Source organism: Lepisosteus platostomus, chromosome 7, assembly GCF_059453375.1.
Source record: "Lepisosteus platostomus isolate fLepPlt1 chromosome 7, fLepPlt1.hap1, whole genome shotgun sequence".
Classification (NCBI taxonomy): domain Eukaryota; kingdom Metazoa; phylum Chordata; class Actinopteri; order Semionotiformes; family Lepisosteidae; genus Lepisosteus; species Lepisosteus platostomus.
This window is the reverse complement of record NC_142617.1, coordinates 13,253,433-13,268,729: the sequence shown is the minus strand read 5'-3', so window position 1 is coordinate 13,268,729 and position 15,297 is coordinate 13,253,433. Positions and strand designations below refer to the sequence as shown.

The following is a 15,297-nucleotide window of genomic DNA, read 5'->3' as shown; positions in this document are numbered from 1 at the left end:
TGGAAGACTGAGAGAATCAAAGTCAGACAGCTTAACATAAGGACAAATTGTTAGCAATATGTTAGGAATATTAATAATCCATTGTTGACATTAAAATTAAATTAATTGCAACACATTTTTAAAGGATTAAGAAGTATGCATGAGATAAAACAGATAAGTGTTTCACCAAAACAAAATACATTAAATGTGCAATTCCCTGACTGATGATTTTCACCTTGATTTCTAACCTAACTGTGTTAGAGCTGTAAACCTGAAATTAAAATTAAATAAAAACTTTATTTGCTTTCATTATATTATCTATTCTTACATTCAGGTAAAAACAATTACTGTATGTTTTGATTTCTTGTTCCTCTAAAGCAGCAATAAATTGAAGCCAAGCACTTACTATTTTAAAGGGGCAGAACCTTTTGTCTAAAAAATGATACTATTTTACTCCTGATCTCTTTTGTTTTAAGTCCATATATAACTGGATTCATAATTGGAGGAAATATTAGGCTAGAGGCCCCAAACATTCTTCTTAAAAATGGTGAAGCCCTCTCAAAGCGATATGAAAGTATTGTAAAAAGACCTGTAATTTCTAATATGAGAAAGACAACTAAGTGAGTAGCACAAGTCTGAATAGCTTTGCTCTTTGCATCAGAATGCTTGCTCTTTAGACAAGTCAAAAGTATCTGAAGGTAAGTAAAGGTGATCATTCCAACAGACACTACTTGCATCAAAACTGTTATAAACAGCCCATAAATATTATTGATGGTTGTGTCTGAACAAACCAATCTTAGCAGAGATGGATTGTCACAATAAGTGCCTGATATCATGGACTGGCATCGAGGCAGCCTCAGAAGAAGAGAAAAAAGCACAATCATCATAATCAAGTCTGTTACCCAAACCATTATAATAATTTTCATTATATAAGCATTTGTCATGATTGCATTGTACCTTAAAGGACAACATATTGCTACATACCTATCATAAGCCATTGCTGTCAGAATAAGTGCAGAGCCACCTGCATAAATGTGTATGAAGAAGGCCTGGGTGACACAGGCAGGGTAACTTATTGACCTGGAATCAATTAAAATTTCTTTCATTAACTGAGGAAGGAAGGCAGTTGCCCCAATAAGATCATTGATGGGTAGATTAATGAGCAGCAAATACATGGGCTCATGAAAACGTTTTTCCAGAGCAACTGTGAGAAGAATAGCTAGATTACAGAACAGAATGATGCAGTAGCTTAGCATTCCAAAAATAAAAGCTGGATAGACTCTATCCTGTGGTATTGCAAAGCTTTCCAGGATCAAACTAGATGTGAAATCCAAAGTGAAGTTATCCATTGTGATGTTTTCAAAATGTCTCCCTAGAAGAAGCAAGAAAAAGAACTTAGAAAATTAAAAATGATCAAAGTAATTTGATAAAACTATTACCTAGCTTTGTTCATATGCTGTACAGGTAACAGATTTTGACAGGTTTTGAAAGAACCAAACAAAAATGTCATTTCAGAAGACATTCTGAGTCATGTTGTAAAGGGCAAAATATCCTGGAATCTGGTAAAGTATTCCATAAAAGAAACACATTATTTACTTACAGTACTGATACTGCAGAATAATTAATTGAATCAGTACCTATTCTCTTTCTGTTGTACTGAAAATAACATGGACCAGCATTATCTCAATAGGGTTACTGAAGTAATTTATATTTCCAGAGAAACATACTGTAGTAATACAATTATAATACTAAATAGATTGGTATCCTATTTCAGCTCGCAAAGAGTTTTGTTTTGTTACAGTTTTGTTACTAAAATTCTGACTCACAATGTCATCACAATCTGTGAAAGAGAGGCTCCTTTTCTTTTACATCTCCTGTGATCTAGTAATATTTGCTAAAGACTCCATGATGATTAAAGGTGAGTATCAAAGAACATGAAGAAAAAAATCTATGTTTAATAATCATTGCATTTTGAATAAGTGAGCATGTATAGATCTAATAATTGCTCAGCACTTACTTAAAAAAAGGTGTCAGCTCCAGTCTCATCTCACAGATCTCAGTCTAATAAGCAAAAGCATAATAAACTAAGCTCTTATTTCAATGCACATAACTGCAACACGTCAGCTCCTTTGAGAGCCCAGGAAAGTATCCTGTGAGTGAGATGTAGTTATATATAAATCATGAAGCAGATAGTTGGTTGTTATGTCTTGTGAATACTCCCGAGATTTGTGTCAACAAATGTGAAGAAATCTAAGGTCTTTTATCCAGAAATGTATAAAGGTATGAAGATGTAAAAAACTTGGAAAAAAACGTGTCAATCCTGGAAAATTAAAGAAGTACAGTCAACTGTTTGTGTTTATGAGGCAAGCACATATACAATGGGGCATTTCAGAAGATTTCTGTGTTTTCAGAGAGATCAAGACAAACATAAACTGTGAAAACTGGAATTTTATCATGGCAAGTGAAGTCCTATATAGGACCTCTTAAAGATTATATTTGTGAACACAGCTTTTTGTTTGCACAAAGAGGAAATGAACATATAGTATACGTGTTTAAAGGTATTAACGTTTTCTGGTACAACATTAGAATTAAAGCCCCAGGAATATGCTGTATGAAGATGAATCTGAGTATATACAGTATCGGATATTCTCAATTAACCCTGAGGACCAGTTGTGAAAAACAGACACTAACTTAACTGGATTCCGTGTTTTGGTTAACTTGGTAAACTTGTTCACTTTTAGAACAGTTGTGGCATAGTTCAGATGTGGACTAACATGGAATAACATGGCTATCATTAGAGTATACTGTATGTCTTCTGCGACAATAAAACCCAGTGTGAATGATGCCAATTTATTCTTAAAGCAAATCCACACATAAATCAGTGTGAAATATATATTAACCCAAATATGATTCTGCATCATACAAAAAATAAGAGTATGAGAAAAACTAAATAGATATAAACTACAATATCAATGTACATTATGTATGAAGTCTAAAATATAGCACAGAAGAATTCCAAAATATGTTTGTTAAATTAAATGCACATTGAATTTATATTTAGATTGGATATTTTTGTGAATATAAAAACTACTGTTTACTTCATGTTTCTGAGAAGTAAAACAGTGTACGGAACTTACTGACATGGTAATTTCCTCTTTCAAAATGTTTTTTTTTTAATTTCCAAAATAGTCAACCCACCCATAAGATTTTTGCTATTCTGAGTATTCCTAGCAGTAAGAAGATGTCAATCAATCTAAAATCACATGGAAAACAAAAATACAAATACTTTTTCACCTAAAATGCACTGAGCAACAAAAAAACACATCACTTATTCATCCAAGTGTTTTTAGAAAATATAAAATGGGTGTTGAATATTGATTAAATGATCATTCACAATTGGCCGTAGGTATAAGTAATAAGTTCCTTAACTTGTGAAAAAGTTTATGAGGTGGAGGTGATAAAGTGCTTTATTCCTCTGGTTGTCAAGCCTGGTGAATACCTAAAAGGAATAACACAGATAGGATTGAATATACCCGACTTATCTAGAGAACAATGTCTTTGTGCCATTGGCATTTTTGAGCAACACATTGTCACGCCCTCTGCAGCCAGAGGGCGCTCCTTCTCTGTCCTGTCCCTAGTTTCCGGTCTGCTGTCCTTCCTGTCCCTGTCTTTCCCTTGGGCTATATATTTCCGGGTCTTGCACTCTGTCCTCGCTCAGCATTGACGTTCGGATGTCCTGAGACCCGCCTAGCACCAGGGCGCCCCACGTCCGCTCCCTGAGGGCATAGGTTTCTATACGGCATTCCTGAACTCTTTGCACTAATGAGCCCGGGCCTTTTTCCCGTCTCGCCGCTACGCATATGGGTCTTTTTCTGCTCTCCTACTCCCCACGGTTAGTCCCTTTGGACGTCCGTGACACACGTTAGGTGGACTAACCAGCACTGAAGCCATCTGAGGTCCTCTTCAGATATGAATCAAGGTTGTGTGTGGAGCACCTGGTGAATGAGATCAAGTGTGCAGACATGCAGAACGTTAATCTAACTGTCATATAGAAAACACCATTGAGGGTCCATACAGTATGTGATGATCTGGATTGTAGTGTCTAGTAGCTACAGAACTACACTTGTAGTGATTGCTGGCAACTTGATGGCACTGCACCTTGTTAAGTCCTCATTTAACTGCCCTTTTTCAGTGTTATCCCGATGTGACAATATTCCAGCAGGTTATTTTCTTGCTTCATGTGTAACAATGGCTTTCCTACAAGAAGAAAAAGTGTCTAGGACTCAAGGACCAGCAACAACATACATTTCTCTAGGCTGTAAGATAGCATCTGCAATCTGCTACATACTCTGGGATCTGCAGATGTACAACACAGATGTATAACCTACAACAGTGGTCACACACACTATTGGTAATGTATGTGAATCAGACTACTTTCAGGGTAGTCCTTCAGTTAACCACCCCTATGTCAAGTCTATTCAATGAAATGTTTGGGCATCTCCTAGAACAAAGTTCTTGATATTTTTCTGATAATGACATTGTGAATTTCTTACAGGTTTAGGTGGAAGGTTTCTTTTGATGCTCAGTATAATAATAAGAGATATACAGACAAGAAAGAGAATGCAGAGAATTCAGCACCAAATTAATTGTATGATTATTCATCAGATCTAAAGATGAAACCTGGTACAATTTAATTGTAGCTTGGCAAAAGAAAGGAATTGATCATTGAGGACATATTTAGCTACACTCCCCTAGTGACCTAAACGTTAAAAAAGTAGTAGTTTTAAAAAAGCTTTCTAACAACTAATACCAAAATACATTTTATATTGAAATGGTGTTTACACAAATAATGACTTTACATAAATCAAAGACATGATGAGATACTTTAATATGATATTTTCTATGACATAAATAACAGTTTACTTCCATTCTAAACATATTTAAGAGTGTAATAATTTCATTGTAACTTTTAACATGAATAAAGTTCTAAAGTTCAATAAATATGCATTACCTCTTACTCCCTGTAATTTACTTTGGCACATTTTAAAAATGAATTCCTTAGAATTCAAAGTGTCTGCATGTTTCATACATTCACTCAGGAAATTCTTTGGAAGTGCAGAAAAGCTTGTCAGCAGACTTTTGTCAGCAGGTGTTTAAATGTAAGGGCAATTTAAGAGTTCACAGGAAGATGCCCCATAAAAGAAGAGATTTAAATATTATTAAGAAAGGTTAGTAGTATTGTAAGTTTATTAAAGATACAAAGTACTATTATTTAATCTTACCATGGCACTACTGTTTAATCAAACATTTCTAAAAAGCCAAAACAGTTTATATTTACCATCTCAATGTGTTTTGAGATGCAAAGTTGTATGAAACAGAAAAACGAATAATTAAAAATCAGAATATTTGAAATAATAAGTGAATCCCTAGTTTACTTAGCACAATTAAAGGGATAAATAGAATCAGGTAATTAAATAATTGTGTATCAAGTAATCAAGCACTGAGTTTTGGCAGTCCAGTCTTATATACAGTACGTAAAATGACCTGAATGCACGGAATCCCTCATACATCATCAACATGAAGCTAAAAAAAGGGCAAAAATAAATAAAAGCCCATGGAAGACACTGATAAACAATTACTGGAAATGTTAAGCTGAACTCATCGCTGCTCAAGAAAGTGACATATATTACTGAATCTAAGGGTTCACATAATTATTAACACAAGGATATTCACTGCTGATTCATTTTGTTGATTAAATAATCCAAACCTATTTTAGGTTCTTACGTTACAGTATATGTTACTGTATATATAATGTTCTTTGTAATAATCATCATAATAGGTGAGTTAATGGAAAACAATTGCATATGATGAATTACTTCTTAACAGCAGTTTTGTGCAATTGTTGCCTGATCTTTTTTCAGTTTGTTTAATCTTTTTTTGCTTTTAAAGTTATCTTTTCTTAAAACTTCAAAATCTTATTGCATTTTAGGGCTAAAATACAGTATATGAAGATGCAGAGTGGCCTAGACAGTTCACAGACTTTTTCTCTGTACCTCATTCCACCCAATACTGTGTTCTAGAAGGGCACAATCTTGTGATCGAAATACGATATTATCTTACTCCTGATTTCCTTTGTCTTAAGTCCATATATAATCGGGTTCATTATTGGTGGAAATATTAATGTAGAGGCCCCAAACATTTTTCTTAAAAATGGTGAAGCCCTCTCAAAACGATATGAAAGTATCGTAAAAAGACCTGAAACTTCTAACATGAGAAAGACAACCAAGTGAGTAGCGCAAGTCTGAATAGCTTTGCTCTTTGCATCAGAATGCTTGTTCTTTAGACAAGTCAAAAGTATCTGAAGGTAAGTATAGGTGATTGTTCCAACAGACACCAATTGCATCAAAGCTGTCATAAACAGCCCATAAATATTATTGATGGTAATGTCTGCACAAACCAATCTTAGCAGAGATGGGTTGTCACAATAAGTGCCTGATATCATGGACTGGCATCGAGGCAGCCTCAGAAGAAGAGAAAAAAGCACCACCATCAATATCAAATCTGTAATCCAAATCAGTGTAATAATTTTCTTTACATATGTATTTGTCATAATTGCATTGTACCTTAAAGGGCAACATATTGCTACATACCTATCATAAGCCATTGCTGTCAGAATAAGTGAAGAGCCACCTCCATAAATGTGTATGAAGAAGGCCTGGGTGACACAGGCAGGGTAACTTATTGTTCTGGTATCAAGTAAAATTTCTTTCATTAACTGAGGAAGGAAGGCAGTTGCCCCAATGAGATCATTGATGGGTAGATTAATGAGTAGCAAATACATGGGTTCATGAAGATGTTTTTCCAGAGCAACTGTGAGAAGAATAGCTAGATTACAGAAGAGAATGATGCAGTAGCTTAGCATTCCAAAAATAAAAGCTGGATAGACTCCTTCAGGAGGTATTGCAAAGCTCTCCAAGACCAAGCTGAAAGTGACATTCAAAGTGAGGTTATCCATCCTGGTATTTTCAAAAGGACTCCCTAGAAGAAACTACAAGAGAAAAATAGAAAATAATAATGAATATTTTTTTATAAAATTTGATAAACTTAATACATCACTTTATTGATTCACCTTTTTATTAATAAAAATAATTTGTGACAGAAAGAAATATACAAAAATGATTTTGTTTCAGAAGACTTTCTGAGCTATGTCATACGCAGTGAAATATACTGAAATATGGTACATTTTAACTATCAGAGAAATTAATATATTATTAACGTATTGAGAATTTTTTTGAAAAAGAAGAAAAGAAATGGAAAACTCTTAGAATTTCTGTAGAAAAGAAAATCAAATTGAATCAGTGCCTAGTATGTCTGTTATATTTTTGTTATTCTGAATATTGTATTGAATAACATTGTCTAACTAAATATTGATTCTGAGGTGTTTTAAACTTCCAGAGAAACTGAATGAATTTATCAGACTAAATTAATTTGTGTTCTAGAGTTGGCAATGATTAATGCAGGTTATGAAACATTACTAATACGTTTTTATTAATAGAATTTTTGACTCGCACACTATCACAACATCTCTGAAAGGAAAGTTCTGTTAACAAGTAAAATAGGAAACACCAAACAACTTCAATTTAATACAGGTTGTGAACTAGTGAAGCAATGTTCACGTGACATACTAAATAAACAGATTTTTTACTCAGTTTTTTTTTTCATGAAAGTTGTATAGACTTTGAAGTAGAACATCTACACTACTAGAACCACTCAATTGGTCTCCTCTGATCTAAAATATTTGATAAAGACTGCATAATGGTTAAGGCTGTGTACCATAGAACATGAAGAAAAATCTATGTTTATTAATCATAGCATGCATGTATAGATCTACAGGTATGGATAATTCGGCACTTACTCAAGTAAGGTGTCAGTTCCAGCCTCATCTCACAGATCTAATGAGCATGTCTAACCTCTACAGTATTTCAGTGTGCATAACTGCAAACGTCAGCTCCTTGGAGAACCCAGGAAAATAATCTGCTAGTGAGATGTAGTTACAGTATGTATAAAACATGAAGCAGATCTTCTGTTGTTATGCCTTGTGAACACTCCTGAGACAATTGTGTTAATGTTATGAGGTTGTGAAGAATGTTATGAGGGCTTTTGTCCAGGATTTAATAAAGATATGAAGAATGTTTTGTCCTTTAAAAAATATAATGCTTCATGCTGGAAGTTTTGCTTTCAACTTCCGTATAAATAATCAGAAAGAATTAAAGACTTCATTTTATAGGACTCTGAGAACAAAATGAAGAAATATGTGTAATAGCATTTTAGACTCATTTTTTGATTCTACAGTATATATTGAAAGTCCAGACACATGACAAAGTTTGGAAAAGACTTTGTTAATCCTGTGAAGCACAGATACGGTCAACTGGCTTTGTTTATGAAGCACTTGTGTACTGTGTTTTGACAGATCAAGACATAGACTGTGAAAGTGGGAGTTTTGTAGCAGGTGAAGTCCTATATATAGTCAGATGTCAAAAGATTACATTTATTGGCACAGCCTTTTGTTTGCACAAAGAGGAAATTAATGCACTCCCATTTTATGGCATTGGTGTTTTCATTTAAAATAGCATTAATTTAGCATTGATTATTAGCTAAAATAGCATTGACTTACTAAGAATCTGTATATATACTGTATATGCTGAAGAAGTTCAGGTGGGTAGCTGCATCAGCATGCGCAGGCTGCAAAGGAACAAGTAATGAGTGTATCCCATGCTGAAAAGAGAAGAAGGAAAACACAACGTTTCTGCTGTGGAGCCTTCTTCGGGTATGAGTAAGACAGGGCAGACAGCAAAGATCAAATAGTATAGACACTAACCATACTGTAACCTCCAACTTTTTAACAATTTCCAGTTTTAGGGTCCTGAATGCTACATTTTTACAATGGATATTACATCTCTCTACACAGTCATTCCCCATAATAATGGTCTTACAGCCCTCAAGCACACACTGGTCAAATGCACAGTGCTCATATTCACCCACACCCTTCTACATCTTGCAGAATTGGTACTTACACTCAATGCCTTCTCATTCAATAAGCTTTTTTTACCAGCAGGTTAGTGGAATTTCCATGGGCACCAGAATGGGACACAGCTATATTTTTGTTGGTTGGGTAGAAAGACGCTTCTTCACTTCTTACACTGGCTTTGTCTCTGACATCTACAAGCATGACATCGATGACTGCGTCGGTGCTGCCAACTCCAGCAACCTCATTTACTGTATCTCTTGCAGGAAATGCCCAGCTACAGTATCTACATTGGGGAAACCAGAAGGAGACTAGGAGACCAATTCAGAGAATACAGATGCAGCCATTCAAACTGCAAGGTACAAACCCGTAACGCACGCAACTACCCACAAGCCACTGTGGCGTACCGCAGTACGTGACTAACTGGCCAAAATGTCCGACAGGGGCGCTCGTGGTGCATTGGTCGTTGTTACGTCCCAGTGTGTGGTCTGTGTGTGTTATTTTTATGTTCCACACTGCTGACCCTTGATTATTCTCCCTTCCCCATTGGCCCACCATTACACCACACTTTCTGTATGACATCGTGATCAATTAGCTTATCAGCCAATCAGAGTGCATCTTATTCAGGATATAACATGAAGGTTTTCTGAAGGAAAAAGCCATTAAAAGAATCATTTTGTGACTTACTGCTACAATTAATAATTGTCCCAGTAAATGCCCAAACCCCTACAGAATTGATGCCTCATGAGAGCACACTACACAACTAAAGGGAAATTTTAGTAGCTGAGCATAAAAAGAAGAGGAGCATAAAGCATCTGATGGTCATAAACAATATTAATTTAGGAACAAACATATTATGTAAACTGTATATGGCTGGTACTGGTATTTAAAAGAAAAACCCTAATACGCACCAGTATTCCACTTTCTCCCTAAACGTTTTAAGCATCAAAGTCTTAATTTGCTTGTTATCGGTGTAAAAAAAGCATACTTTTAGAATTTGCTTAATAGGGAATATAATATGGAATCACGTATCTAAACAAATTAATAATGATATAATTATATTCATATACTGTAGCACAAACAGTAGTATAAGACTTTCTATTGTTATGTGTACGGCTGTTTCACAGCTTTCCATGTGACTGTGACTGTGTCTGTGGTGTGATGGCTTAAACTTGTGCCTGATATGTCTGAGGTCTCCAGTTCAAGCCCTGCTATCGCCATGAGTTTTCTTTTAACAACAAATGTCTTTGGAAAACTAAAATAGCAAATATTACAGACACTATATTTACATTTTTATAGTTCTAAATATCACAACATGATCAAAGATAAGTCATTTATTAATAACAATGAATAATTTCAAACTGCTACTGATATTATTACTGACAATAAATATTATCGACACTATATTGTCATTACAAACATCTGTGTAATGTTGGCCATACAGTGTAAGCATTACTGAAGCTTAAAGTTTAGCCTATGTCACTAATGTAACCACTAAATAAAGACATAAATATAGAAATCCTTACGTTACAAACTGTATATGGCTGGTACCAATACCAATTGGTAAATAAAATACCAATACCAATGTGGGTGCCAGCTGTCTTGTAGTAATTGCTGGCAAACCGATGGTACAGCACCTTGTTAATCAAGACCTCCTTTGCTGCCCTTTTTGCGGTATTATCCTGATGTGACAATGTTCCAGCAGGACAGCACTTATTTTATTCATCATTGTGTTGTATTGTTCCTTGATGGCCTTCCTGCAAGGTGAGAAAGTGATACTGTAGTTATACTGTGGATGGCCTACTCTCATGACTGGAGCCTCATTGAACATTTGTAGGATAAGGTGGGATGACATGTTTCTTTTGGCTGTGAGGGAGGAAGGGGACTTAATCTCACAAAACAGCAACTGTGACCTGATAACTATCATGTGTTCTTCTGATGTACAACTTGTATTTCTTTCAGCAGTGATCACACACACTACTGATTTGAGACTTTCAGAGTAGACTTTTGGCAACCCTCACAGACCAACCCTACAGATGCAGCCATTCAAAATGCACGGTACAAACCCGTACCGCACGCAACTACCCACAAGCCACCACAGGTCACCGCGGTAAGTGATTGGATGGCCAAAATGACCGACAGGGGCACTCGTGGTCCATTGGTCGGTAGTGAAAAGATTTAATCATTTAATCTCTTTACTGTGCACATTTTAATCCGCTTAGTATTGAATATTTATATGAAATTTTACCACTAAAGGGAAATTTTAGTAGCTGACCATAAAAAGAAGAGGATCATAATGCATCTGAAGGTCATAAACGATATTAATTTAGGAACATAAACATTACTGTATGTATACTGTACTGTGTATGGCTGGTCTTGGTAGTTTAAAGAAAAAATACACACCAGTCTTCCATTTCTCCCTAAACATTTTAAGCATGAAAGTTTTATGAAACGGTACCCAAATATGCGATTGCTGTATAGAATGAATTTTAATTTAAAAAAATTATTTAACACGAAAATTAAGCTGTTTACATCTTCCGCCTGAGAACATAGTCACCCGCTGCTACCCAACGCAGAAGCACAGCCACTTACTAGCAAAGAGAAGAAATTAGCTAGCCAATATGATAAAGAAATAAATGATTATTTTGTTTATTTCTTTTGCACATTTATTTGAACATTTCCATCGATTGTACAAGCACTTGGAAACTGTCCAATCCCTAGTTCATCAGGCATTTTCTTTTACGCTGCGGGCATTCTCCCGTTCTGTGTCTTCTAGGATATAATGCCAGCGCTTTTTTGTTAAATTTGTGTTTCCAATAACGCCACAGCAAACTCTTGTTTTTATGTCCACTAAAGCAGATCTCCTTTGCTTTTAACCGAGCATTTAATAATTTCCTAAAATGAAAATGATTTACTTTATTTCCCTCACGGGATCAATAAAAGTATCTATCATCTATCTATCTAAACTATGGGACAGAATTCTGGTGTCTCCCTATACCAGAGATTATGGTAGGGCTTCAGAATGGCTGACACCATCTGACACCCCTCTGATTGGGGAAAAAAGACGTACTGATCTGCTCTACATACAAGGAAGAGGATTTCTTTCTATTCGAAACGTGTATTTTAAAAGTTTAATTAAGAAGTAAAAACCTTACAGCATACACAGATTTCTAAACTGATCAGGAGGAAGAAAAGTCACCCATGTTTCATACAAAAAAAGTGGTTATTAACTATCGAAACCTGTTTTATTTATTTTATTTTTATTTAGATTAATAAAAGGAGTTAAGAGTTCATTAAGAGTTCCCGTCACCCCCATTCCCATATAAATCACAAACCCGTGTTTAATTAAATGTCTTTTAACGTAAATCATTATCTTTGTCTTCTGCATAATAATGTTCTCCACTCTGTCCAGCAAATGGACATGTATTGTAGCTGGGATGAACTTTTTTCGAACGTGTCTCTACCTGCTGCGACTCGGACATGGAATGGTTAAAGATGGCGACAACTCAGGCACCCAGAGATGGGGGGAGGCGTCTTTCTGCCTCCATAACTAATATGCCAAATAGGAGTAGTTTTTAATTCCGTTTGAATTATAGCTGTACGTACTATCTTCGTATTTGGCCAGGGCTTTAAAGCGAGGGTGCACCAAAATTTTTCTGTGCCGTCGTCTGCGCTTTAAAGGTACCCCTGTCGCGGAAGGATTTGACCTCGGAACGTTCACCCAGCGTAATTGTATTTCATTGCACTTTGACAGATTGTCCTTAAATCAATTGTTGTCAGAATATCCCCAACGATTTTATTAACTGGCTGTTTCAGTAACCTAAAGTATATATTTAAAGTAATAATTTAACAATATATGTTAATGTTTTAAGATATGTTTATGTTGTGAATGTCTGAAGATTGTATCTTATTTTTAGTTTTTGTTTTGTTTCACGTTAATTTTATAAGGGAATCTTGATTAAAATACTTTTATTTTTTCACAATCTGGTAATGCCAGACAGAATTCACATTCGCTGCAGCCAAATGGCCTTGCAGATCAGATATCAAGGAACAAAACAATTATTGCGCAATGGAATCGCTTTAACATGCTAATGCGTTGGTGTAACACTCTGTGTCTACAGTACATTGTGAACAAACCGGTTTCACAGGTATTTTCAACCCCCAACCACTGTTGTTTCATCGGTTGTTACCCTGTAAAGCGCTGTGAGGAGCCACCTTTAAATGTTGTATGACAACAAAACTTTTTCCTAAAGCTTTGCACAGTGAGAGTAATATCATGGAAAGCAAATGTTTTGAGACAGAAAATGTACTTTTCATCTTTGTTTTCTTCTCTTTAATAACAAAACCTCGGTGTAACTAAAGCAGATCTGATTACCCGCTCCCCTGTCCTGGCTTTCCTAAAGTCAGATTTACCACTGGTCCTGGATAAATCAGAGAAAATTCAGGATCATCAGATCATCAAGTGGTTTAGAAAGGAAAACCTAACTGATAGTGATAAACACAGATTATTTCATGGAGCCTGTATTTCAAACTAAAGTTCATATGAAATGTTTTTTTCATGTTATTGAGCCTCCTCGTCCTGTCGCAAGGGAGACTTCCCATTAACTTAGCATGTTAAGCCAAACCTTTCATACTGTACCAAGTATTCCAAGCACTCACAAGCATTCAATCCTTGAATATTGTTTTCTCTATTGAAGAATATTTTGGCAAATACTAAGCTGGTATGCACTTACACTCTTACAATTCCCAAAATAATGTTTCTCCAGTCATAAGGGAAACAGCTCACCATGGTTCTCCGCATTGTATAATATATAATACATAATAACAACAAAGGTTAATTGATTTTTAATCTCTTTTTGTGGTGATTAATTGTACAGTACAGTAGTCTGAAAACAGTGGTACTGCTAGCTCTTCCATTGGTAACAGTTACGTGAAAGTAATAAATGAGGTAGTACAGTAACTTATACCATATTTTTTCTAGAATGATGCTACTTTTCGAGTAAAAAACAATGGTATTTTATTTCTGATCTCTTTTATCTTAAGGCCATATATTATTGGATTCAGTGTTGGGGGAAATATTAAGCCAAACACAGCACATATTTTCTTTACCTGTGGTGAAAAACTCTCAAAACGATATGAAATTATTGTAAGAAAACCAGTAACTTCCAAAATGATAAAAGTTACTAAATGAGTAGCACAAGTTTGAATGGCTTTGCTCTTTGCATCAGACTGTTTGTTATTCAGACATGTGAAAAGTATTTGAAGGTATGTGAAGATAACAACACCAATAGATGACACCTGCAAAAAAAATGTTATACAGAGTCCATAAATGTTATTTGCACTTGTGTCTACACAGACAAGTCTCACAAGAGACAAATTATCACAGTAAGTGTTGGCAAAAAAGGATCGGCATCGTGGCAACCGCAGAACCATTAGAAAAAGCACAATTATCATTGTGACATTAAGTATCCAAATCAGAATAATCATTTTCAATAAAAAGGCATTAGTCATAATTGCACGGTATCTTAAAGGACAACATATGGCTAAATATCTATCATATGCCATTGCTGTCAGTATCAGTACAGAGCCACTTGCATAAATATGGATAAAAAAAGCCTGGGTGACACAGGCAGAATAACTTATTGACTTGGATCAAGTAGAATTTCTCTCATTAATGCAGGAAATAAGGCAGTGGCTCCTATTAGATCATTGATGGGGAGATTGAAAACTAGTAGATACATTGGTTCATGTAGATGTTTTTCCATACCAATTGTAAGAAGGATTACAAGATTACAGAAAACAATAATACAATAACTTAACATTCCTAAGATAAATGCAGGGTAGATGCCTCCAGGAGGTATGTTAAAGCTTTCCCAGGATAAAACAGATGTGACATCAGAGGAGTTATTCATTGTTGTAGTTTTTATACGATGATCCTACAGAAGTCTGAAAAGTTAAAAAGAAATCATATTTTATTAAATGATGATTAAATTAAATTCACTTTATTAAATAATTTTCAATACAATATACAGTCAAATAAATAAAAAGGCTTATACAATGTGAAAGCTTCTCTCCAAACATCTCTATGAGACACATCAGGTAGAGAATGCTTTGGTTATTCACTACAATTTACAGTATGTACTCACAGTGTGCTACAACAAAAGATGAAAGTGATATATTTTTAGAAAGAATGTATAATGCCCCACTGTATATAGAATAAAACTCTACTTACTTCATTTTTAACCATTATGAAAAGTCAGAAATGTACTGTACATTTGTCATTTTTGTATGTG

General features: G+C 35.1%; 2 protein-coding genes and 1 pseudogene across 2 annotated transcripts; all 3 read right to left on the bottom strand.

The window, feature by feature from the left end:
• Window positions 1-389: 389 nt before the first annotated feature.
• On the bottom strand, window positions 390-1,328 carry LOC148658263 (olfactory receptor 52N5-like). Its single transcript, XM_088641922.1, has one exon. It carries the CDS (start codon window positions 1,326-1,328, stop codon window positions 390-392), a length of 939 nt encoding a protein of 312 aa, XP_088498048.1.
• Window positions 1,329-6,055: 4,727 nt separating this feature from the next.
• Window positions 6,056-6,994, bottom strand: LOC148658262 (olfactory receptor 52N5-like). Its single transcript, XM_088639739.1, has one exon. The coding sequence runs from the start codon at window positions 6,992-6,994 to the stop codon at window positions 6,056-6,058; it is 939 nt and encodes a 312-aa protein (XP_088495865.1).
• Window positions 6,995-13,981: 6,987 nt separating this feature from the next.
• On the bottom strand, window positions 13,982-14,916 carry LOC148658261 (olfactory receptor 52N2-like; annotated as a pseudogene).
• Window positions 14,917-15,297: the final 381 nt, after the last annotated feature.